The sequence below is a fragment of the Colletes latitarsis genome, chromosome 8, assembly GCF_051014445.1.
Source record: "Colletes latitarsis isolate SP2378_abdomen chromosome 8, iyColLati1, whole genome shotgun sequence".
Taxonomy (NCBI): Eukaryota; Metazoa; Arthropoda; class Insecta; order Hymenoptera; family Colletidae; genus Colletes; species Colletes latitarsis.
Genome location: NC_135141.1, coordinates 18730132 through 18753391, shown reverse-complemented (window position 1 = coordinate 18753391; position 23260 = coordinate 18730132). Strand labels below are relative to the sequence as shown.

Here is a 23260-nt window from a genome sequence, read left to right as displayed (position 1 = left end):
ATTACAACAGCCATTATAAGAGTTAAATTTATATTACACTAAACATTTCTTTCTCTTATCCATTTATTTTTACGTGCAATCAATGAAAAAATATTAGCAGTTTTTTCTATTATGTTTAAAATATCAGACTTTCGTAAACGTTAAAAGTAGATTTTAGTAAAGTTTTCTACATCAAAAAAGTCTATAAATTTGAAGTATAAAGAGAACAGTTTTCATTGAAATACAATATTATACATTTTATTGTTCTTACAAATTTTAAGTTTTATAGTTAAAAGTGCTTTAAAAGCACAATAAAAATTTTATTCACAAGTCCATAATATAATATAAATGATAAGGATTAAAAATTTTGATAAATAAATTACAAATTTATACTTGGAGTTTTAAAACATATATGACTTTATGTATGATAATTTACACCATAATAAAAGTTTCAAAATTATAAAATTGACCATTTGCAATAAACTCAAGGAAGGAAAACCAAACTTTGTACATACAAACTATTCAAAATATGAATATAAAATCATTGCATGCAATGAGATAACTCTCGATTGTAATAAATCGATCAATACATGAATACATAACTCTGTACTGATCATAATATACATATACTGTTGCCTAAAGTAAACGTCTAAAGTAGAAATAAATTTCTCAAAACGTAATACAGATACTATTAACTGATGAATCGATGCATTAGGAATGTATAAATAAATACCAAAGTATTTCATACGGCTTTTTGCATAGAATAAATAATTATTTGTTACAGTTTTTAAATCCAATATTTCAATTATATAAATATCAAGAAGATATTTAGATTCAAATGATACTTCCATTAATTCGAATACTGTGCAGTCTATCAATTATTATGTAATTTACATTTGTGATGTATACATACATAAGTATTGTATTTCTACAATGATATTATCTAGATAACAACAAATTATTTAAATAATAAATATCCTTGAATTATATGTTTAAGACAACTTAATATTTTTACTCATATTCATATTCACAGTGTATATCAAATTTTAATTGGGGCATCTCTGAGAAAATAATTACTTCACGACCAATGTCGTACTAGACTAGTACTTGAAGATAAAAGTCATTGATTTGTTTCAATTGTTCTAGTAATTAATTTAAATAGAACACCATACAATTTTTAGTAATTATTTTTCAACCAATGAATCTTTTAATCAATTAATATCTTCTACTAATTTTGTTGTAACATATTTTCAAAAATTGAAACATTTTAATTAGTATTCAAATTAACAAACAAATAAAATTAAATAAAACCCTATAAAATTCTTCAATTTCAGGAAAAACAAAAAAGCCATAAACATTTGTATAATGTTACGAAATACATATACGATATACGATAACATCTTTTCTTCTAAATAACAATCCAACATGATTCTTTTTCTAAAATACAAGTTCTTATGAGTTCTTCATATGGATACAATACAGACGTCGTAGAATAAATAGTTTTTATATAACTTTCAGTATTACAAACTATTTAGGCTATCAAATATAATCAATAATTCCTTATCCATTCATAATTTTTAGGTAAACACCCGAATATATTTAAATACTATATTGTCGAATCAAATCTACAAGTAAAGCTTGAACAAAATGCGAATTTAGTAATAATTTGATGCATTAAAATTGTATAATTATGCTGTATGCTTAATTTAATTAGATGTTATATTCAATGAAAGATACTCAAAGAGTCGAATTTCTGTTTGATTTGATTCGACAAAAAATGGTATTCGCACATGCCCATTTTTACCCTTTTTCAAACAAGTAATAGGCCACCACAATATTACCACAATACTAACACATCCATATCACAAATCTACTATACCCAAACAATTTTAAATAAATAATTTTATATCTTCATTATACATTTCAGACATTATAAATTCGATTAATACAATACTCTTATAATTTTTTTCTAGATAAAGTGATTGAGAAACTCTGTTACCATTTACATAAGCCACTAAATAGCATTATAAGTACTAACAGTTTTTCCAAACACCTTAGGATACATATTAGGACAGCACAAAGTATCCAGGCAATGTACTTACCATTTTTGTTTATTTTATGTGGAATACGATACGAGGATACTTATTTAAAATAATTTATCTAAATATAGGTAGGCGAATCTTTTAAACTGGCACCACAGGCATCACAGATCGAAACATTCTTTTCATTTACTAACGTACATTTTGGACACTCTTTTCCACCACTTGCTAATGGTTTATCCTCGTTACCTTTGTGCCTGGATTTTCCACACATTTCGCAGATTTCTCTCGATAAAGGATTAAGATACGTACAAGTAGCACAATTCCATTTATTTCCATCTCTTAATTCGTCTTCTTTTCTCGAGTGGGACAGCTCTAAACTTTTTAACGAATCTGCAATTTTTGCAATTTGATCAGAGGATCGGTGAGAACGTTGAATGGGAAGTGTTTGACTACCGTGCTTTTTATCCCTATTGTGGGAGGATGAATGACCCTCGGGAGATGTATCGACACGATATCTGTTGGAATCCGTTAAATCGAAAGACGAGGACTTCTTTTTAAAAGGTAACGTATCGTGATGATAGTGTCGACCGTTCGTCATAGACGAGTCAATCTCATTCGCGTCGGTTCTTCCGTTTCTTCTTTTTTCAAAGCGATACGTATTATATTTTTCATCGCTATCGTCTTGCTTTAACAATTTTTGTTTGCTCGTTCGAGAGTCGCATTCTCGTTTGTGCAAAATATCTTCTCGATCGCCAAGATCTTTCGAGTACCCCAAACTTTCTAAATTTCTATACACGAAATCCCAAGAATCGTAATCATTTCTGTCGGTAATTGATTTCGCAGACTTCGTGTCAACTTTCCCGTAATCGTAATGATCTCCGTCACTGGATTGTTTCCTATAAAAATCTACTTCGTCCATGTCTGGTATTCGTGTTTTTCGATTATGCAGTTTATCATAATTCGCAACCGATACCGGCATATCGAGCTCAATTAATCTGCCTGTTGGTACCCTCGTGTACGCCGGCATTGTAGTATAGAAAGGATTCGGGACACCGTTGAAATATTTGTTGCCATGTGGTAAATATCCATAGGCACTACATCGATTTACAAAACCATGATCCATCGGTGGAAAATATCTGTAGTTTCCGGGTATCGCGTTTGTGTCTTCGATGTATCGATAATCTGACTGACAAACTGGTAATGGCATATTATAATTGGAAGGCATTATGTGATAGGGAACTGACGGCGATGCTGTGTCTATGCACGTTGCTTGCGGATAGTGGTGGTCTCTATAATTTTCTGATTTTGTGCGATTTTGATGCATCTTTTCAAGGAAACGATAATTCAATGCTCTGATTGCTTGCTCCGGTGTACCAACGTGATTTTCCCGAAATTCTAAAATCTCCAACCAAGAGACAATACAGTTCTGAGAAACACTCTCCCATATTTGCTTCAAAATCTGCATTTAAAACGAGAAATTCTTTATTTACGTTGCAATTAATGTACTTACGACATATTCATATTTATCAACACATTCTTTGTAATGATCTTTTGATACTCATATTTTACAACATGGGTTAGTTATACTTTATACTAAATTTTCATATCTGACAGTACAAGAAAAATAGCAACGTAATCTTTGCAGTTGAAATTTAGAAAAATTATGGAGACATCCTCTTAGTATGTAACGAAGATTCAATGAGATATAGTATGTACATAATGATATACGATATATAGAACATACATGAAATATATTAAATGACATTACCTGACATTCGACAAAGGCTACAATCGCATCCCTGCTAACACTGGATACTTTATCAGGATCAATAGGACCCTCTAAAGTGAGAACACCTAACCCTGTATGTTTGTATCCCATTTGTTCGAACATTAATTCTGCTCCAATCAAATTTGCTTCCACTTCATGTTTATAATATCCACTATAAGTCTAACATTACAAAAGAATAACTTAATTATACTGTTTCAAACACTAAGAGAATTTTCCAAAAAATTATAAAAACATTAACCCTTAATGTTCTATATTCTTTTCTCCAAGGTTGAGCCAAAAGATTAGCAGCGTATAAGGAAATAGCACTCCAGGCAGTCGTGGCCCTGTATCCACTAAAGTCTTGTAGCGTAGCTGCTGATCTGTGCAATATATCTGCAGTTTCTTGAAATACATATTTGTTCTCGTTTGGTACAAGACAGAGGTATTCTTTAATGAAACCTAGAATACGTACAATTAAATGTACATACGTTGCATACTTTATAAACACTGTATCATTTATGTGACAAAATCTACCTTCGAGTTTATGACGTTGTTGTAACTTCAATGGACTGTCATCTGTTTGTAAATAAACTAAATGACTTTGCTCTAATTTCATACTAATTTCTTGCAATCTGTCTTTACCTCTAGTCGTTAAGTCATTCGCCATTTTTGTCACTGCAAAAACAAATACTTCTCGTCATTGTGCTTATTTTATTTTAAACATTTACTTACAATACAATTTAAATTATTTAACAAGAATAAAACACTCAAAGTAGGAATTTGATGTGCCAAATATAAGACACTAAAAGTTTAATGGATCAGTAACTTTGTTTAGAAATAACATAGGAGCAATATTAATAAATAGTAGGAACAAGGTAAAAGATGTCAGCTAGAAATAGATATCTTTCACACCTATTAGAAACCTCCTAGAAATGCAGCTTTAGATCAGATTCCTGATTCAAACTATGGCTAGCTCCAACCTAAAAATAAATCCTATATTTAGAAGCACCGCTACAGTGATTACTCCAGGAGCTACCATAATATGTTCTCTATTTGGAAGATGCTCCATCTTAAGTAAAAATGTCCATCGGGTTTTTGATTACGCTTTAAGAACATGTTACATCACTTCATAAACAGTAAATATTTTTCTCCGCAACTTTTTTCTTGGTTATGTTGCAGTTACGTCACAAGCATGAAACACGTACGCTACAGATTTACCTTAGACATCAGAGATATATTTTAATCTTAAAGTTGTCATTTTTTCCATTGCTTATAGAATCAATTTGATCTTGATATTGAAAATAGTTTGTAAATTCATACTATTTTAATAATGTATACAAACACATGTGTACTGCATATAATTTGTATTTGTAAATAATTAAGGTACATTTGGTTTTAGCGCTTCGTAAGCACTTAAGCATGCTTAAGCTTGAACTGTTTAAAGTTGTTCGGTTTGATTTTAAGCGCTCACGTTTGTTTATTATAGATTTATTGTTAATTTAGACAAATTAAAATAAGCTTCCGATTAGCCTAATAGTACTGAAAACGTCACATTCTACCAATTACAACAATTTTTTGAATTCCTGATACTTCCTTAATATTTACAATACCCATGAGATATTTGAATTAATAAGATTAATATTCGCATATTTATTTAACAATAAAACTATATAAGGTTAATATTTGAATATCTATAAAATGTTGAATTTACGGATTTCGGGTGTAAAAATAATTAGGAAACTTTCATCAAATTGAAACTCATGAAAATCACCAACTATAGACAATAGTTTTCGTGTGAAATATGCGGCTATCAAAGTATTATAGAGCTGAATCTACATACTATAAGAAATGAAAAAACGTTGCATGAATATATGTCTTGATTTTTAATATGCCTTAATTTTTGAATTATAAATGATTAAAGAAAATGTTTGCCTTAATGCATTAACACACGCTTTTTTTGATAACAATAACATGTAGTAATACTGAATACATACATGTAAATTGATATTACTTTACATTTATTAAGTATACTTAGAATTCAATTTATTTAACTTGTTCAACTTATTGTTAGATACTTTCACGATGAAACAAATTTTTTAGTTGCCGCTGTTAACATTACTCGACTATTTCAGTAACGTCAAGCAATGCTTGAAACTTAATCTCATAACAATATCCCTATCGGAAGAAAATTACGATTCACTAATCATTAATAACAATAATATATTATTTGTATCATTTTTTATTTATTACAAAATATTATTCTGGGCAATTGACGGTGTTGTAGCTGGCATTTTTAACAGGGAACAGTAACTTTTTCATTGCAAATGTTGCAAGTATGTCAACGCAAGAAAGAAAGAGCTAGAAGGAGCAGTAGACATTTCCAATATTTTGCACGATAGTTTTGGATTTCGTGCATCTTTATTAAAGCACACGTAAGTGTTGTACAATACTATATTGTAACAAACACCTACAAGTATAGAGAATAAATCTATTCCTTGTGAAGTGAATGTGATAGATACTTAATATTTCATACTACTTCTTGCACTTCCGACAGTCTACTTTTCTCCATTCTAATCATTATATTTTGATAAATTTTGCGAATTATTTTGCGTTTGACAATTTCTAGATTATATTATTTAAAGATTCATGTTTTCCGATTGATTTCATTTTGTTCGTTTATATTTTTGTTTATAATTATTAATATTCATCGTTCGATATTCTATTTGTCGTTGCATATACAAATACTTGTGAAATACGTACTACATTTCGTACCTGTAATAATATTATATGATTCTGTTTTCAGCAACATTCTTACTGTGATCAATTATTTCAAAAGAAACCAAACATGACGGAGGACATGTTAGGTGCAGATATTTGTAGGGTCTGTCGATCTGAAGGTTTAGCAGATAGACCCTTATTTCATCCATGCATTTGCACAGGCAGTATTAAATGGATACATCAAGAATGTCTAGTACAATGGATGCGTTATTCGCGCAAAGAATATTGTGAACTTTGTGGATACCGATTTTCATTTACTCCAATTTATAGCCCAGACATGCCACGCCGTTTACCAATGAAAGATGTTATCGATGGACTATTTTCTAGCATTGTAACAGCAGTCAAAAATTGGCTGCATTATACTTTGGTAGCAATAGCGTGGCTTTGTATTGTTCCATTAACTGCTTGTCGAACATATAGCGCTTTATTTAGCGGGTCTCTTGACCTAGTTCGAGTGAGTATTTTTTATAATTTCAAAATATAGCTTAATTTCAAAGTTTTACAGAAAAATAAAAAGTACATTATATCTTTTTTACAGATAATGTCGTTACCAATGGATATACTATCTGCAGAAAATGTATCTTCTGATATATTTCATGGTTGTTTTGTAGTTACTTGCACACTCTTTGCATTTATTGGTTTGGTATGGTTAAGGGAACAAATTTTACATGCTGGTGGTCCTGATTGGCTTGAAAGAAACAATATACCAATGCCTCCTGTTGATAATCCAGTACATGTAGAAGTTCCTGCAATGCGACTTCACGAGCTAAGAGCGTTTATTCAGCAGGGAATTCACAATAATAACAATGTTCCACCTTTTGTTGATGAACCACCTGTACCAGCAGAGAATCCAAATAATGATGATGCAGGAAATGCAGGACATAGAGCAGAAGAAAATAATTTATTGGATAATCAAAGAATAGATGAAGCTGAAGAGATTGGTAGAGATAATGAACCACAAATGGTCCCTAGAAATGGAGAGCAACAGATAGAACAACTTCCTAGAAATATGGAACCACTCGTAGCTCCCAGAGACGTGGAACCGTTAATACCCCCTAGAGACATGGAGGCAGTTATACCTCCTAGAGACATAGAACAACCAATACCTCCTAGAGATGAGCTTATAGTGGATGGTGAACAAGCAAATGCAAGAGCTGGCGAAGCTTGGAGGGATCAAGTACAAGGTCAAGCACAAGGAGAAGCCGAAGAAGCAAACTGGAATCCAATGGAATGGGATAGACCTGCAGAAGAATTAACTTGGGAACGTCTTCTAGGCTTAGACGGATCTCTTGTTTTTCTTGAACATGTATTCTGGGTTATTTCGTTAAATACCCTATTTATTATGGTATTTATTACTTACTTTTAATTAAACAAAATTTAAATAATTAATTTCTCCATATTTGTATGATTTGAAATGTCATGATTTCTGTTTCAGGTTTTTGCTTTCTGTCCATACCATATTGGTAGCTTTGCGATAGCAGGACTAGGATTACAAGAGTATGTAGCAGCATCGCATTTCGAGGGATTAGTAACTACGTTGTGCGGTTATTGCGTCATTGGAGTTTGTTTGGTAGTCCTTCATACACTTGTGGCTCTTTTAGGTTTCCAACGCTCTCAGCGTATATTAGGCTTGTGTTACGTTATTGTAAAAGTATCTTTACTCTCTGTCGTTGAAATAGGTGTACTTCCTTTGGTCTGTGGCTGGTGGTTAGATATTTGTTCATTAGCAATGTTTGACGCTACGCTTAGAGATAGAGAATCCTCGTTCAGTTTAGCTCCTGGCACTTCAATGTTTATTCACTGGTTGGTTGGAATGGTTTATATATATTATTTTGCTTCGTTTATTTTGTTATTACGAGAACTGTTACGGCCAGGAGTACTTTGGTTTTTGAGAAATTTAAACGATCCCGATTTCTCTCCTATCCAAGAAATGATACATCTTCCAATTTTGAGACACGTAAGAAGATTAGTGGCATCTGCAGTTATATTTGGAACAGTTGTTTTATTAATGTTATGGTTGCCAGTGAAACTTTTAAGATGGGCATGGCCAGGATTTTTACCATACACAGTGATGGTTCAAAGCGAAGCTCATGTAAGGAATTAAAATAATACTTTTTTTTTGTGATAATATTATAATTATTATTTCATTTTTTACTCTGTTTTTAAATTAGGCCAGCGAATTATCTTTGGAACTATTACTACTACAAGTGATTCTTCCTGCATTATTGGAACAATCTCATACACGCACATGGTTGAAAGCTCTAATAAGAGGCTGGTGTCAAGTAGTGGCCTGGATGTTAGATCTTCAATCGTATCTCTTAAGAGATCAAACCGAGGACCCAGAACCAGCAGTAATCGAAGAACCTCAACACCCAGATTTAGGTGCTGCGCATCAGGCATTATTGCAAAGAGAAGGACCAACAGGTTTCCAGCCGTACGTTAGACCACGTTGGTTTCCTGCCCGACTAGTTGGTCTTTTGCTCTGCGTGTCTGTTTCATTTGTTATCGCTAGTTTAATTGCAATGACTCTCCCCGTTTGGCTTGGACGTAGAGTAATGGCATTGTGGATGGTTGGAGCTCCTGCTCCATCTCCGCCGGTATTACCACCTACGTTCAGTGGGTCGGGTAAGTTTACTTGCTTGTATACAATTTATACGTTTTCTCTTCTTCTTATTTTGTTTGCAAACAATTATGATTTTCTTTCACCTTTCAGAAACAAATGAGGCTGTAGTTGCTTTATCCGGACGAGTACACGAGGTGTATACGATAGCCTGTGGAACGTATGTATGTTGGGCCGCGGCAAGAGGGTTAGCGTTAGCATTTTCTTGGCTACCACGGGGACGAAGGGCGGTCTTAGATAGAGTAAAGCATTGGGCAATAATAGGCGTTAAAGCGTCAATTGCTTTTTTCCTACTTATAGGCCTAATACCGCTCTTGTTTGGTCTTCTTCTCGAATTAGTCGTTGTAGTACCTTTACGGGTACCACTAGTACAGAATCCTATTTTGTTCATCTGGCAAGATTGGGCCCTCGGTGTATTATACACAAAAATAGCAACAGCTATTACGATGATGGGACCGGATTGGAGAATTCGCATGGCAATTGAACGAGCATACAACGATGGCATTAGGGAGATAAATTTGAAATTCATTGTTACAGAATTAGCAGCTCCGGTAATATGTTGCTTTGGTCTTGCTTTAGCTGTTCCCTATGCAGTGGCCTATGGAATAGTTCCACTTTTGATTACACGTTTAGAAATACAAATTCTTATTGCCAGACGTTTATATCCTTTCCTTGTGCTAGTGCATCTGCTGTACTTTGCTATTTATTTTCAAATTCGTCAATTCAAAAAACTTTACGAACATATAAAGAATGATAAATATCTTGTGGGACAAAGACTAGTGAATTATGAACATCGGAATAAATCTCAGTCACAAGGATCGGGTTAACGATGCTAATATAATTGTTTCTTAATGATGATATCAAATTAATGAAAAATTCTTGAACGTGCATTCATTATCGCGCTCAATAATAACAGATGCTAACATACATTGATTATGCTTTAATTTTTACTATAATAATTTACTGATATGAGCGATATTAAATAAATTAAAAAGACTGTCGCTCAATATATTGACTTTTCGTTTGATACACTGCAGATTGCCAATATTTTTATTTGATTTGCAAAAACAAATTATTCCAAATTAACAATGAACATTTTGCGTGATAATGGACGAATATGATTTAGAAAACCTAGAACTCTACGTTATTTGTTCATTATCTATCAAATTAATCATTTTTTAAGTAGGTCGTAAATTAAAATTTTCAACTTTAGAGATACAATGTATAAAGAAGTTTAATTAAACCCTAATCGACTCCTTAGGAAATAGGTTTCCGGGTAAGAACTATTGTGAAAGTAAAGTTACATTTTAATTGAAAACTTGTTAGTAACAGATTAACGTAATCATATTTTGTTGTACAAAATTAAAGTATAAAATTGATTAAAATGATATTAAAAAATATCTTTACTTTGATTGTAATAAAGAAAGGTATATTTCCTTAAACCTTCCCATTATTTTTTGTTGTTAAAGTCATTAAATACTATTTATCATTGGATGTTAAATAACATTTTAGGTAGCAGCATATTAACACGAACATAGTCTATTTACTTTAAACAACAACTTTGTTATATACATGTATCTATACATATACATATATATATATATATATATATATATATAACATAGAATTACAAATCTTCAAAATCATGTGAAATCATTTTTATATAAAAATACAATTATTAATAAATAATTGGAGTTAATTAGTCCACATATATCCAAAATATATATTTTGCGTATGGTATGCATAATTTTATGTACAAAGTTAGATATAAGTAAGAACTATTTATTTGTATACATACCAATCGTTCAGAGATTAACGAAATCACGATAATTGAAATGTAAAGACTTTTTGGGATGTACTTTAAAACATTATCAAAATAAAGAAAATCCTTGCGTAAAAATATATTTTTAATCTATTAGCTACTTTGACCATTCCTCAAAGATATAGTCATAAAATAAATCTAAATTGCACCTTGTTTAATAATTATATACTTGTACTTTCATGATTAGATATTTCAAGACAATCAGTTATGAAAATTGATGTACAAATATATATAAAAATATAAATATTCGCAAAGATTTTTTCAAAATAGAACTTACAATATAAATATGGTATTACTGTCATAATTCTATTTTTTGATTTGGTGGTAAAATAACACCCGTCAGTTTAAATAATTCAGGATGTTTATCAATCTTCAAAGGTAATAGTGTAAAAATATTGATTACCTGAAAAATATTAAGCACGTTAGTTTATTAATTGTCTTAAAATCTGTGTCTTTTGCGTTACCTGAGTAGTGGCAGGTTCTTTCCAAGTAATACTTATTGTCGGAAACAAACATTCTGAAGAATATTCAAAAGCTTCCAAAATTTCTGATTTGTTTAAGTAAACTCTTAATTTAATACCTACTTCACATAGTATAACGTCTATATATTGTTCTTTTACATCTAACACAATACCCGTAGTAACAAACGAACCATTTAAATATATTAAATATGCATAGTATAATTCACTACTTTGTTCTTGAGCCATTTTTGCATTGTATTTCTTTAAATTACAATTTGCCGCTATTCTATAGTGACAGAAATAATAAAATTATTGAATAAAAAGTTTGAGGATTGTTTCATTAAGCACCTATTTCTTTTTCTATTTAATTAACATACTTCATGCATAGTTTTTCTGACCATTGTTCAGGTAGTGCCTCATTGTTTATGATCGAATAAAGTAATCGATGTACCACGCAATCAGAGTATCGTCTGATTGGAGAAGTAAAATGCGTATATAATGGTACATTTAAAGCATAATGTTTCAATTCTTCTTTCGTTTTGGCGGTAGATGAGCATTTATAGGTTGCGCGCTAAAAATACACAATTTATTTGTCTCATGCATTAATAAAATCTTATATATAATAATAATAAGACAAAAATTCATACATGCATAGCTTTGGAACAAAGATTGTTGATAACCATCATTCTATATTTTCTAATTTTTAATTTAGTATCACTAGATTCAAATTCCAATTCTTGCTCATAACGTTTAATACTGGCATGTAAAGATGCAGCTGATTCAATATCTAAATTAATTCCAAATTTTTGTAGCATGTCTTTAGTTTCACTGAGATTGTATTTTAAAGGTTCTCTATGATTACGTAGTAAAGCAGTTTCAGGAATTGTATTATACAAATGAACAGCAACTGTTATATTAGTTAATAACATAAACTCTTCTATGAGTCTAAAATATATATGTACATATATTAATTTAAATAATCAGTTTGAAGTATTGATTTGGTTTAGAAAATAGTATTAATACCTATTACTATCTTTTTTTACTTCTATACTGTAAGATTTTGGTAAACCAGTAGTTCTATCAATTACAACATGCAATTTTGGTTGATCTATTCGTAATGCACCATTTTTAAATCTTTCATTATGCATCTTAGTAGCTAAATCATGTAAAGTATTTACTTTCATCGATAAATCATTAGGACTAAAGTTCCCAGTTATATTTAAAAAGTCATCTGGCCAATTATTTCCAGGATTTTCAATAATTTTTTGAGCATGTTGATAAGTCATTTGGCAACATGATTTTATTACAGTTTTAGCAAAACGAGATTTGACAATCTTTGCATCTGATGTAATTTCATAAATAACGGAAAAAGCCAACTTATCCTGACCAGGTAATAAAGAACATATTTGACATAACTGTTTTGGTAACATATGATACACACTGTCAGTCATATAAACAGTTGTTGCTCGTTTTGCAACTTCAATATCTAACGGAGATAAAAATTCTAAATAATGAGTAACATCAGATATATGTACTCCAATCTATAATCAAAAAATAGTATATAACATTTAAGAACATGATAAATTAATTCTACAGAATGTTTCAAAATGACGGGATAAGCCAAAACTTTTGGCAGAAATTCAAATTTCTTATGCAAAGAGAAATTGAAAAGTTCTTTATCATTTTGCAATTTGAGACTTTATTTTCTAGACATATCTAGAAAATCAAACTTTAAATTGTAGAATGGTAATGGACTTTTCGATTTCATTTTGTAGAAAGAATTTGTATATTTTAGCTTATCCTATCATTTCAAAACATGTTGTATATAAAAGACAATTCTGTACAATGAAAAATTTACTTCATAGTTGTTATTGTCCAATAATTTGCAAGAAACTGCATCATCTAAATCTGTGGCAGTATCAGGATCAATAGTAAACACACATTTGTCTCTCCAATCTTCTCTGTCTTTTATGTCATTTTCTGTTAATACGTAATCGCTATCTGGAAGACCTTTTACTACTTCTTGACTATAAGGCGTCACATCTAAATCATGTTCAAGTAATATTGCACACGACTCTGTAGATATATCACCCACAGTCCCAATTATCTTCAAAATTTTTCTGGAATTATTACAACATACTATTGATCTTTAGTACTTTAAATTGTTTGGGTTTATAAGTTATTATCATACCCAACTGCAAGGTAAGGTTTCATCCAATTAGTTACAGTAGCTAACAATAATTTGTTTTCAACTTGTGTTCTAAATTGCTTTGGTAATGAATTTGGATATATTGTAAGTAATGGTACACGTTTATCTCTGGGAAACAAAAATGTAGATGTGCCTTGTTGTTTTAAATGTCCAATCGTCGATCTTGGATGTATTTTTTCTCGTATACAAACAACAACACCTGTTTTTTGCTTTTGTCCATCCGAATGTATTTTCCACTCTTCTGGAGGATTTATACGGGCTACAACAAGATCCCCATCAAAAGCACGATTTCTATCTCTCAGACCACTGATCAATAAATCACGCTGGTCATTAAATAGAGATAAATATGCATGCTTGTAATAATTAGGATTAATGCGTAGATGTCCTTCTACATATTTTATATTTGTTGAATCTTGGTTGCACAAAAGTTTTTCAATTTGTTTGATAGAAATATGTTCTGGAAATGTTCCCTCTTTACTTGAACATTTTGATGCATGTCGATTTTTTGTAATGGTATCCTTATGATTTAATTCTTTAGACATTATTTGAATTTTACACGTGCGATGATATGAAAACGAGGATGCTCGAGTGCACATAAGCAGACAATACATGCCAATATGTGGTCAAGGATAATTATCAATGCATTATAAACCTAACAACAATATAATCCCAGTTTAACAGAAATAATACTGTTGATTTTTTAAAAATATTACACAGATTCTTTTGATATTTAAATTTAACACGGTCTTAAGGTAATGCATATTTTTAAACACGGCAACCTACACTTTGATTTATTTTTTTATTCTCAAAATTTTGATTCAGCTTATTCAACCAATAAATTACGGGTATTTCCATCATTCCATGTTTGTAGTTAGAAATAACGCGTAAATGTGTACGTACACATAACACCGATCGCAAATGCAGAAATGCCTGACAGTAATGTCAATTTCTGATAGGTCGGTGAACCGAATGTACGCGTAGAATAGGCAACGTGAACGTAACAAAATCACCATAGAATCGCACAGGTTAGTTTTTATAAGTATATGTTGGCAAAATCTTGCATACATTATAGAGAGAATCTCGAGTTGGCAAGAACTGAAGTGATCAGATTATGTCGTTGGCAAATAGGGTGGTGCGAGGTGGTAGAGTTGTATCTAAAACACATTGGACAAGCAAGGTTGTTTCGATCGGTATTAAAGGAACACGATAGCTCGTGTAGTCGGCCGAGAGACTGAGCTTCGAGAGGATCGAGAAACAGTAGAGAGGGAAGAACAGACGTTTCGAGTGCATAGAAAAGATTTTGAACCGTGTATTGCTAGAGTTAACAAAGAAATTGCAAAATGTTTCACGTAAGAAGATTGACGAGATCATCGGTTACCTTGAAACAAGTGCCGAGTAATAATGACATTGTTCATAATACATTGATACGTATCGTGCCGGCGTTTCAAGTACGTGGTTACGCTGAACATCAGATACCTGAACGATTGAAGGATGTTCCTACAGATTCTAACCCAAAGTTCTTTGACATGGTCGAGTACTTCTTTCATCGAGCCTGCCAGATCATTGAAGGCAAACTGGTCGAGGATATCGGCAAACGTACCAGGGTGACCGTCGAGGAAAGGAAGAAAAAAGTTAAGGGTATCCTGATGCTCATGGAATCGTGTGACCATATCCTCGAGACTTCTTTCCCCCTGAGACGCGATTCTGGCGATTATGAAATGATCACTGGATACCGTGCACAACATTCGACCCATAGAATACCTTGCAAAGGAGGTAATTCACTTACGTTTATTCGAGCATTACTATGATTGCTCTTTCAATTATTCCTTGAATATAATAAAATAGTAACGATTCTTATATCTATTAACGCACATTTAGAGGTACTTTCCGTATATCTTACTTCCGTTATTCAATTTGTAACAATTAAACAGATATATAGCATGGTTATCATTTATATCCCCATACAGGCAAAAATAAGTGTAATTTTGTAAACTCATTCTTTCTACCGCGGTTGCCACAAGTCACTCGAATTCGATTTAGTGGATACGTCAATTACGTCATCGGTGACGATATCGCGAGGGACGCAAGAAATATTTAGCCAGACTAAATTCGCATTGAATTGCGATGAAGTTCTCATTTATTTGATTCTAAAATAAATGAATGTAACGGTTTCTATGTTTTATTTTTGAATTTGCTGTAACTGACTGGTTACTTTTAAGTATTCGCTGTACGTATACGTTTAAACTCGTGACGCTTCTGTCGATTTTACGGCTTCGTGCATATGTTACAACGCGGTTTTAACCTCGTTTCTAAACGACTAGATTACCGAGAGTATATCTATAACAAGTAGCGAAATTTTTCGATCATTATTTACGATGTCCTACTTTCGGTTAAATAATCTTTGCAGAAGGTTAATATTAGAAGACTAACTTTCATTTCATTGTTACGTAGACCATAATGTTTTTGTTTTTGATCGTCGAACATAATCATTCAGATAGAAACATAAAAAACTAACAAGTAGTAATTATTGAAGTAGTATTTTAACGACTCACGATTAAATGGACATGGGATAGCAGACGAATGTTTACACTTAGTCTGCGTATGAAAACAGTGCTACTCACGGAGATCAGGTTACACCGATTAAGCAGTCGTTTATGATTCTAAATTTGTCGGGACTAATTTAATTTTCTAAACGACGTTAAAACAGATCGACCATAAAACCGACACATTCGGCACTTTGCGAATGTCGAATATGTGGAACCACTTTATGATTCGTTGATAAAGATATTATTAGCACATAAGTACGTATTATCATCTCCTTGATGTAAATCTGTATAAGCTTGTCTTTAGTAATCACGTGCGATATAGAATTGGTGGGCCTGTCTCGTGAGCCAAGTAAACAGATTCCTTTAGATGACCGTTCCTTATGATTGCTCAGTCATCAATCGTTCTTTATAATCATTTTGTTTATTTTCGAAATTTAATTTACTCGAGTTCCACTGACAATTAATTGTTATTGTTACAGGCATCGAAACGTGATAATTGTAGCTTTTTCCTTAAACTTTGTAAAAAATTAAGAAACCTTTGTACAATTTTTGATAAAACACTAACATGTTAGCTTTGGGGATTAAACATTCTTTCTTTATCGACCAATCCGTTGCTAAGTAAATCGCAAAAAAAGTAGGAAAATTTATAAAAAACTTTATAAAAAATTAAGAAACATTTGTACATTTTTTGACAAAACACTAACGTGTTAGCTTTGGGGATTTCTCTCTTTATTGACCGATCCGTTGCTAAATAAATCGCAAAAAAAAACTAGGAAAATTTATAAAAAATTAAGAAACCTTTGTAGAATTTTTGATAAAACACTAACATGTTAGCTTTGGGGATTAAACGTTCTTTCTTTATCGACCAATCTGTTGCTAAATAAATCGTAAAAAAAAAAGTAGGAAAATTTAGAAGCATTTGTCGAAAATGACTCATAGAACGTATCGTTTTGCTCTGTAGTTAGAATAAGGTGATGTAAAAAAGAGTTACTCGACGATGCCAAGCTGTCTGCCTTTTTCTTCTTCCCTGCCAAACATTAGCTAATCAACTGATTCGCGATTTAATTCGGGAGTTTGGCAATTGCAAATATCTTGCCAATGTCACGATGCATTAAGGTCAATGTCCTCGACGAGTCAGACCTCTGATTTTCTTATCTAACGGACACACATTCGCCAACAGCGAATAAAGAAACAGATGATACATCGATCGAACATTCGACGACGACTCGTGACTTTTTCCAACGTATACCGTTCAAAAATATTTGTTTCCGTTGATCTTGCGCAAACATTCAGCATACCTTTCAGATGTTACTTAAGAGTGTCATTAGCGTGTTCACTGAGATACATAAGAACCGGATTGACCATCGCCGTACAATTATTTTGCAACAATAACATTTGCGTAATATCGACTACTTTCGTTGGTCTTTTTTCCGCGCTGATTGATTTTGTAGAATAAAAATAGACTCACCAAGAATCTCGGTTAACACCTCTAACAAAGTATTATCGCCTGGAAATTGATTTATAAAAATCGTACCGATTATACGTTTTTCTTGTTTTCAGACTGTTATTTCGAAGAAGTAGTCACACCTTTTATTCCTGTCCGTCGATTCCCTGAATAAGCAACTGTTGCGTAACTTGTTTCGAAGAAACTTGAAATTGCCTGTAAATCGCACAATTTTACGATATATACTTTTTATTGTTCCAAATTTGCATTAATTATGAAATTATTGTAACAAGTTTTCTCATTTAAGGATACAAAATTGTATGCTTGTACGATAGTTAATGCGTTCTATAAATATCGAAGATCATTTTAAACACGATTCCTATCAGTTATTTGTACATTTAACATTGTTTCTACAGCTGTTTTATGCATACCTATTTCGATCAAAAAATATCTTCTGGCATCTTTACATTTGCATGCAAATAACTGTGAAAATAATTGTTATTTTTAATATTATCGAGGAAACATGACTCGAATTTAGAAAATAATTTCAAATAAAAATTTTTAAAGGTGCCATTGATAGAAATAATGTTAACAGATTTTATGTGAAATTATCCACACTGTTTGCTAACCTTCCACCGTTAAGCAGTTTATATTTAGCGTTGTTGTGTCAGCATCGAGCTCGAACACTATCAGAAATATTACAGCGTCGTTGCTGTTTCTTTTTCAGGTATTCGTTTCTCGATGGACGTATCGCGAGACGAGGTGAAGGCTTTGTCTGCGCTAATGACTTTCAAGTGCGCTTGTGTAGACGTTCCTTTCGGCGGAGCTAAAGCCGGGATCAAGATTAATCCTAAATTGTACTCCGAACACGAGCTCGAAAAGATCACGAGGCGATTCACGTTGGAGCTCGCGAAGAAAGGATTTATCGGTGAGAGTCCCGAATATTCGAAAGTTTTCTTTCTTAGGCCAGCAAAAAAAGAATGACTAGACCCCATCAATCTTAACTTTATCTTTATAAGAATGTTTACGGAGACACTGAGTACCATATTTTCATCGTTATGTTTGATAATCCGTTTGTTTGCTCAGTTAGTCGCGATAAGATTTACTTACTCAAAATAATTCGCACGTGCTGCCTATTATTTCGGTAATTGATTAATGCAATTTACAAACGATTTAATTGAATCTATGAACAATTTTTTTAGGATAGATTTAGCACGTTTACGGTCCAATGTGAGATTAAAATTGAGGTAAAAATTGTGAAAATCGATACGATAAATTATTTCACATGTTACAATTTCTGCGTGTTATTTTTGACCCCACTTTCCCCTATGTATGCGGAGGACGTATGGGTAGGAAGTATGCCGACCCGCATTTAGGTCACTGCGAACGTGTTAAACTACTCGAAGGAGTAAACTTACCGATTGGAAAAATATTTAGATATTCTCGTTTAAATGACCCACTCTGTATGTTGACTATGAAATTATTAAGCAAGACTGAAAATCTATGTACACATTTTGATTCAAAGGCCCGGGTGTCGACGTGCCTGCCCCTGACATGGGAACTGGAGAACGAGAAATGTCCTGGATCGCTGACACTTACGCAAAAACCATAGGGCATTTAGATATTAATGCTCACGCTTGTGTCACTGGTAAACCTATCAACCAAGGTGGAATTCATGGACGCATATCCGCGACTGGTCGTGGTGTATTTCATGGATTGGAGAACTTTATCAACGAAGCCAATTATATGAGCATGATCGGTGAGTTGTATTTAAATATTGTTTTGTAATTACTTCTTGTAAGGTGTATGGAATCTATGAATTCGATCGATTTTAGGCACTACACCCGGCTGGGGAGGAAAAACATTCATCGTGCAAGGTTTTGGTAACGTTGGTCTGCACTCGATGCGTTACTTGCATCGTGCTGGCGCTACCTGTATAGGAGTAATTGAACACGATGGTGCTATCTATAATGAGGAAGGCATCGACCCTAAAGTAAGCAACGTCCTTGGTCCGTAAATAACGTGTAACACCGATGATGTAATATCTTTAATGGGATTCGTTCGTTCTCTAGCTACTGGAAGACTACCGTATAGAAAATGGGACTATCGTGGGCTTTCCTGGTGCTAAGCCATACGAGGGTGAAAATCTGATGTACGAACCTTGTGATATATTTATACCCGCCGCTATCGAGAAAGTTATTAACAAAGACAATGCTGGACGTATTCAGGTATATTTTCTCTTTAATCTGTATGCGTTATATTTTTTTGTTTTCACGATTGTTCATTTCTTTCTTTATGCATAGGCTAAAATTATAGCCGAAGCTGCTAATGGGCCAACTACCCCGGCTGCCGATAAAATTTTGATCGACAGAAATATTCTCGTCATACCAGATTTGTACATGAACGCTGGTGGTGTTACGGTATCTTTCTTCGAATGGTTAAAGAATTTGAATCACGTGTCATACGGTCGACTTACTTTTAAATACGAAAGGGAATCCAACTATCACCTGTTGGGTATGTTCTTGCATCGTTAGCACGATAATGCAGTTACTTTCTAATTAAATCGATGGTGTTGTGAATATATTCATGTGTTTCTGTAGAATCTGTACAAGAGTCGCTAGAACGTAGGTTTGGCCGTGTCGGTGGTCGAATTCCTGTTACACCTTCCGAAGCATTCCAGAAACGTATTTCCGGTGCTTCCGAAAAAGACATTGTTCATTCTGGTTTGGACTATACGATGGAAAGATCCGCTAGAGTAAGTGTCTTACAATATGTTCAACTGGCAAATAACTTCTTGTATTATTAACTTTATATGCTACCTTCGTATTTTTTACAGGCTATTATGAAAACTGCAATGAAATTCAACCTTGGCTTGGACTTGAGGACAGCAGCTTACGTTAATTCAATTGAAAAGATATTTACAACTTACTCTGAAGCAGGTCTCGCATTTTAAGTATGAAGTATCAGAGTATAAAGTAAATTACATAAATCTAGGTCACTAATGTGGCGACTGTAAGAAATTATGAGCCAGTATTTTAAAAACTATTCACGATCTCTCACAGCTGGTGCTGTCCAGTCACACTGACAAAAGACCAAAACTAGCAGTGAAAATATTTCGTGCACAACGTGATAGGTTTCTCGAATGCATTGTAATAGTTTGCCTAATAAATTCCTTCGCATGCACGTATGTGCATGCGCACGTGTCCACGTAAGCGCATGCATATGTGCATGCACGAGAAAATGTATTAATCAGATACTGCTATTCCAAGTGGTGTCTAAAATAAAAGTATTCACAACTTTACTCTGCGATACGAGTACGAAATCGATCGATATAACGTTAGTGCATTTTTATATTTCACTTGTTATCCAAATGTATCTTAATGTTTAAAAAGATTCATACAGGAATCGTTAAGCCGAATGACTGTAAAGTATAATTACCTCGGACAGGCTATTTCTCCGTATTGTATCTATAAGAAACATTTTAAAGATGTCATTTATAACTGAGACTCATTTCTATTAAATCAAGGAGGGCGATGTCATACAACATTGTTATACATTTCAAGAGTATATCAATAATTATGTGCTCTTATTCAATTTTGTTCTTATTACTCGATCCTCCCATTTTGCATTCCACGCTCGTTTACTAATTTTGTGTAAAAAGTACGCGTGTACTTGTAACTATAAATATAGGTATTTCAAACTTTAAAAAATACTAATATGTCAAGTATGGAACTATTACAGAACAGTTTTTTTTAATTTATGACGAAATAAATCTTCTCAATTATATGAGAGGAAAAGTATCTAAATAACACCGTCTGCCATTGATGTGTACCTTCGCAGCATGGGAGATTTTAAAAAGGATGACCGCTGTGGAAAGCATCATCACTTAGGCGCAATTCTAGAGTGTGGCCTAACGAACAAGCGGACTCTTTGAAAAGGTTTCCACTGCCATTCACTGGAGATAGATAATAAATACATGGCATACCTAGCAAAAAGAGTCTTAAAAAAGCTCAGGGGCTGTTGTTTCTGATTTGCGCTACACATCTGGTGTTGGCAATAGGAAAAACTGGGACTTACTACAAAACAAGACGGAACCACGCGACCTCAGGAGATTTGAGAGATCCCATTCAAATTGGGGATCGCATAATGTGCCACATTTGCCTACGCAAAAACCTGCTGGACTTGGGGTAGGGCAACAACCGCTGTCCCCCGATCAACGTATTCGCGTTGAAGACGTTGGCATCACCATCGATGCCTTCGGAGGAAGGGATTTTGTCTAAACACAGCACTGATCAAGAAGGTACATGACAGCCTAAATAACAATTCAACTACCAAAGTTAAGTTTGTGTATTGGACTGGTTGATAGAAACGAACGGTAGAAAAGAAAAAGAGAGGAGCGTTTAGTCCCGGACCTGTTACTGAACTCATTAGTAAGGCACTCATTAATATGCTTTTTAGCAGGCCCTGCTTTAGACGCCGGGATATTGGATAGTCGGTCGAGGAGTGTATACAGGGTGTTCGGTCACCCCTGGAAAAAATTTTAATGAGGGATTCTAGAGGCCAAAATAAGTCGAAAATCAAGAATACCAATTTGTTGACTAAGACTTCGTTAAAAAGTTATTAACAATTAAATTAAAAAATTTCAAATCGTTCTGGAAAAATTATTTTCGGGTGTGTGGGTCAATTACAATCATTTTTGGTGAATAGACATACCTCCGAAATCCTACCCACTTTCGAGAAAATAATTCGGGTAGGTTTGCAATTTTTCGACGGGGGAAAAAAATACAAATCGTTCTAAAAAAATTATTTTCAGTTGTGGGGGTCAATTACAATAATTTTTGGTCATTACACATACCCCCCGAAATCCTTCACATTTTCGAGAAAAAAATTCCTTACCGAAAATCTAATTAGGTGCCTAAATTTTTCGACGAAAAAAAAAATTTCAAATCGTTCTGGAAAAATTATTTTCGGTTGCGGGGGTCAATTGCAATCATTTTTGGTGAATAGACATAACCCCGAAATCTTGCGCATTTTTGAGAAAAAAATTCAGAACGGGCGAAACTTTAAACGTTAATAACTTTGTAACAAAGTCTCCATCAACAAATTGGTATCCTTGATTTTCGTCTTATTTTAGCCTCTAGAATTTGTCATTAAAATTTTTCCCAGGGGTGGCCGAACACCCTGTATACAATACAGGTACGAAAAGGTCAGTCGAGCGTTTGCGAGAGAGTGATCCCTCTGGTGGCGAGTACGGGAGGTGACGCCACAGTAACATTGAGTACATTTCTACTAAGAGCGGTTTAGACAAATTTCAATTTGTAACAATGACTCCAATTACCGAGTCTTTTCAAGTAACTATCATTTTCCGGACCATAAATTACGAAATACTGCTATATAATACCACGAAACATCTATCTTTTTGTTACAAATGAATGTGTCAGGATGCACAATCTTGAGCCGCGTACTAAATATAGGAGCATTGCAAATTCTACAGGTTTAACGCGCGTGTATATAGAACGTATAATGCCTGAATATTTTTGTCATCATTATGCAACGTTTAAGATCCACACGTACCGTTACACTGTTTCAAA

General features: G+C 33.2%; 4 protein-coding genes across 7 annotated transcripts; 2 read left to right on the top strand and 2 right to left on the bottom strand.

Annotated features, from left to right (window-relative positions):
* Window positions 1–131: 131 nt before the first annotated feature.
* On the bottom strand, window positions 132–4967 carry Tamo (PUB and ZnF_RBZ domain-containing protein tamozhennic). 4 transcript variants are annotated; one of them, XM_076770595.1, is made up of 6 exons: window positions 4702–4967; window positions 4324–4464; window positions 4049–4248; window positions 3790–3969; window positions 2475–3480; window positions 132–2411 (listed from the first exon to the last, which is right to left on the bottom strand). In XM_076770595.1, the coding sequence occupies exons 2-6, from the start codon at window positions 4454–4456 to the stop codon at window positions 2140–2142; spliced, it is 1791 nt and encodes a 596-aa protein (XP_076626710.1). In that variant the 5' UTR covers window positions 4457–4464; window positions 4702–4967; the 3' UTR covers window positions 132–2139. The 4 variants fall into 4 exon arrangements, with proteins under 4 accessions (XP_076626710.1, XP_076626708.1, XP_076626709.1 ...); XM_076770593.1 differs by having other exon boundaries at window positions 140–3480; window positions 4702–4769; window positions 4826–4962; XM_076770594.1 differs by lacking the exon at window positions 4702–4967 and adding an exon at window positions 4522–4676 and having other exon boundaries at window positions 140–3480.
* An 888-nt stretch (window positions 4968–5855) lies between these two features.
* On the top strand, window positions 5856–10613 carry March6 (membrane-associated ring finger (C3HC4) 6). The gene is made up of 6 exons (XM_076770862.1): window positions 5856–6221; window positions 6593–7021; window positions 7106–7912; window positions 8003–8659; window positions 8739–9192; window positions 9281–10613. The coding sequence occupies exons 2-6, from the start codon at window positions 6635–6637 to the stop codon at window positions 10012–10014; spliced, it is 3039 nt and encodes a 1012-aa protein (XP_076626977.1). The 5' UTR covers window positions 5856–6221; window positions 6593–6634; the 3' UTR covers window positions 10015–10613.
* A 460-nt stretch (window positions 10614–11073) lies between these two features.
* LOC143344635 (DIS3-like exonuclease 2) lies at window positions 11074–14655 on the bottom strand. Its single transcript, XM_076770882.1, has 8 exons — window positions 14463–14655; window positions 13662–14331; window positions 13329–13590; window positions 12494–13011; window positions 12118–12415; window positions 11848–12041; window positions 11474–11756; window positions 11074–11412 (listed from the first exon to the last, which is right to left on the bottom strand). The coding sequence occupies exons 2-8, from the start codon at window positions 14288–14290 to the stop codon at window positions 11308–11310; spliced, it is 2289 nt and encodes a 762-aa protein (XP_076626997.1). The 5' UTR covers window positions 14291–14331; window positions 14463–14655; the 3' UTR covers window positions 11074–11307.
* Window positions 14656–14796: 141 nt separating this feature from the next.
* Window positions 14797–21263, top strand: Gdh (glutamate dehydrogenase, mitochondrial). Its single transcript, XM_076770899.1, has 8 exons — window positions 14797–15452; window positions 18397–18597; window positions 19195–19428; window positions 19505–19662; window positions 19742–19897; window positions 19973–20183; window positions 20270–20424; window positions 20506–21263. The coding sequence occupies exons 1-8, from the start codon at window positions 15020–15022 to the stop codon at window positions 20620–20622; spliced, it is 1665 nt and encodes a 554-aa protein (XP_076627014.1). The 5' UTR covers window positions 14797–15019; the 3' UTR covers window positions 20623–21263.
* Window positions 21264–23260: the final 1997 nt, after the last annotated feature.

Excerpts from the sequence above, each read along its gene's own strand:
- Tamo (XM_076770592.1), bottom strand. The coding sequence starts at position 4,456 with ATGGCGAATGACTTAACGACTAGAGGTAAAGACAGATTGCAAGAAATT. Across the intron at positions 4,249-4,323 it reads ACAACGTCATAAACTCGAAG|GTTTCATTAAAGAATACCTC; the intron begins GTAGATTTTGTC and ends TACGTATTCTAG. Across the intron at positions 3,481-3,789 it reads TAGCCTTTGTCGAATGTCAG|ATTTTGAAGCAAATATGGGA; the intron begins GTAATGTCATTT and ends TTTTAAATGCAG.
- March6 (XM_076770862.1), top strand. The coding sequence starts at position 6,635 with ATGACGGAGGACATGTTAGGTGCAGATATTTGTAGGGTCTGTCGATCT. Across the intron at positions 7,022-7,105 it reads GGTCTCTTGACCTAGTTCGA|ATAATGTCGTTACCAATGGA; the intron begins GTGAGTATTTTT and ends TCTTTTTTACAG. Across the intron at positions 8,660-8,738 it reads TGGTTCAAAGCGAAGCTCAT|GCCAGCGAATTATCTTTGGA; the intron begins GTAAGGAATTAA and ends TTTTTAAATTAG.
- LOC143344635 (XM_076770882.1), bottom strand. The coding sequence starts at position 14,290 with ATGTATTGTCTGCTTATGTGCACTCGAGCATCCTCGTTTTCATATCAT. Across the intron at positions 12,042-12,117 it reads TTTGTTCCAAAGCTATGCAT|CGCGCAACCTATAAATGCTC; the intron begins GTATGAATTTTT and ends GTGTATTTTTAG. Across the intron at positions 11,413-11,473 it reads AAGAACCTGCCACTACTCAG|GTAATCAATATTTTTACACT; the intron begins GTAACGCAAAAG and ends AATATTTTTCAG.
- Gdh (XM_076770899.1), top strand. The coding sequence starts at position 15,020 with ATGTTTCACGTAAGAAGATTGACGAGATCATCGGTTACCTTGAAACAA. Across the intron at positions 19,663-19,741 it reads AGGAAGGCATCGACCCTAAA|CTACTGGAAGACTACCGTAT; the intron begins GTAAGCAACGTC and ends TTCGTTCTCTAG. Across the intron at positions 20,184-20,269 it reads ATCCAACTATCACCTGTTGG|AATCTGTACAAGAGTCGCTA; the intron begins GTATGTTCTTGC and ends GTGTTTCTGTAG.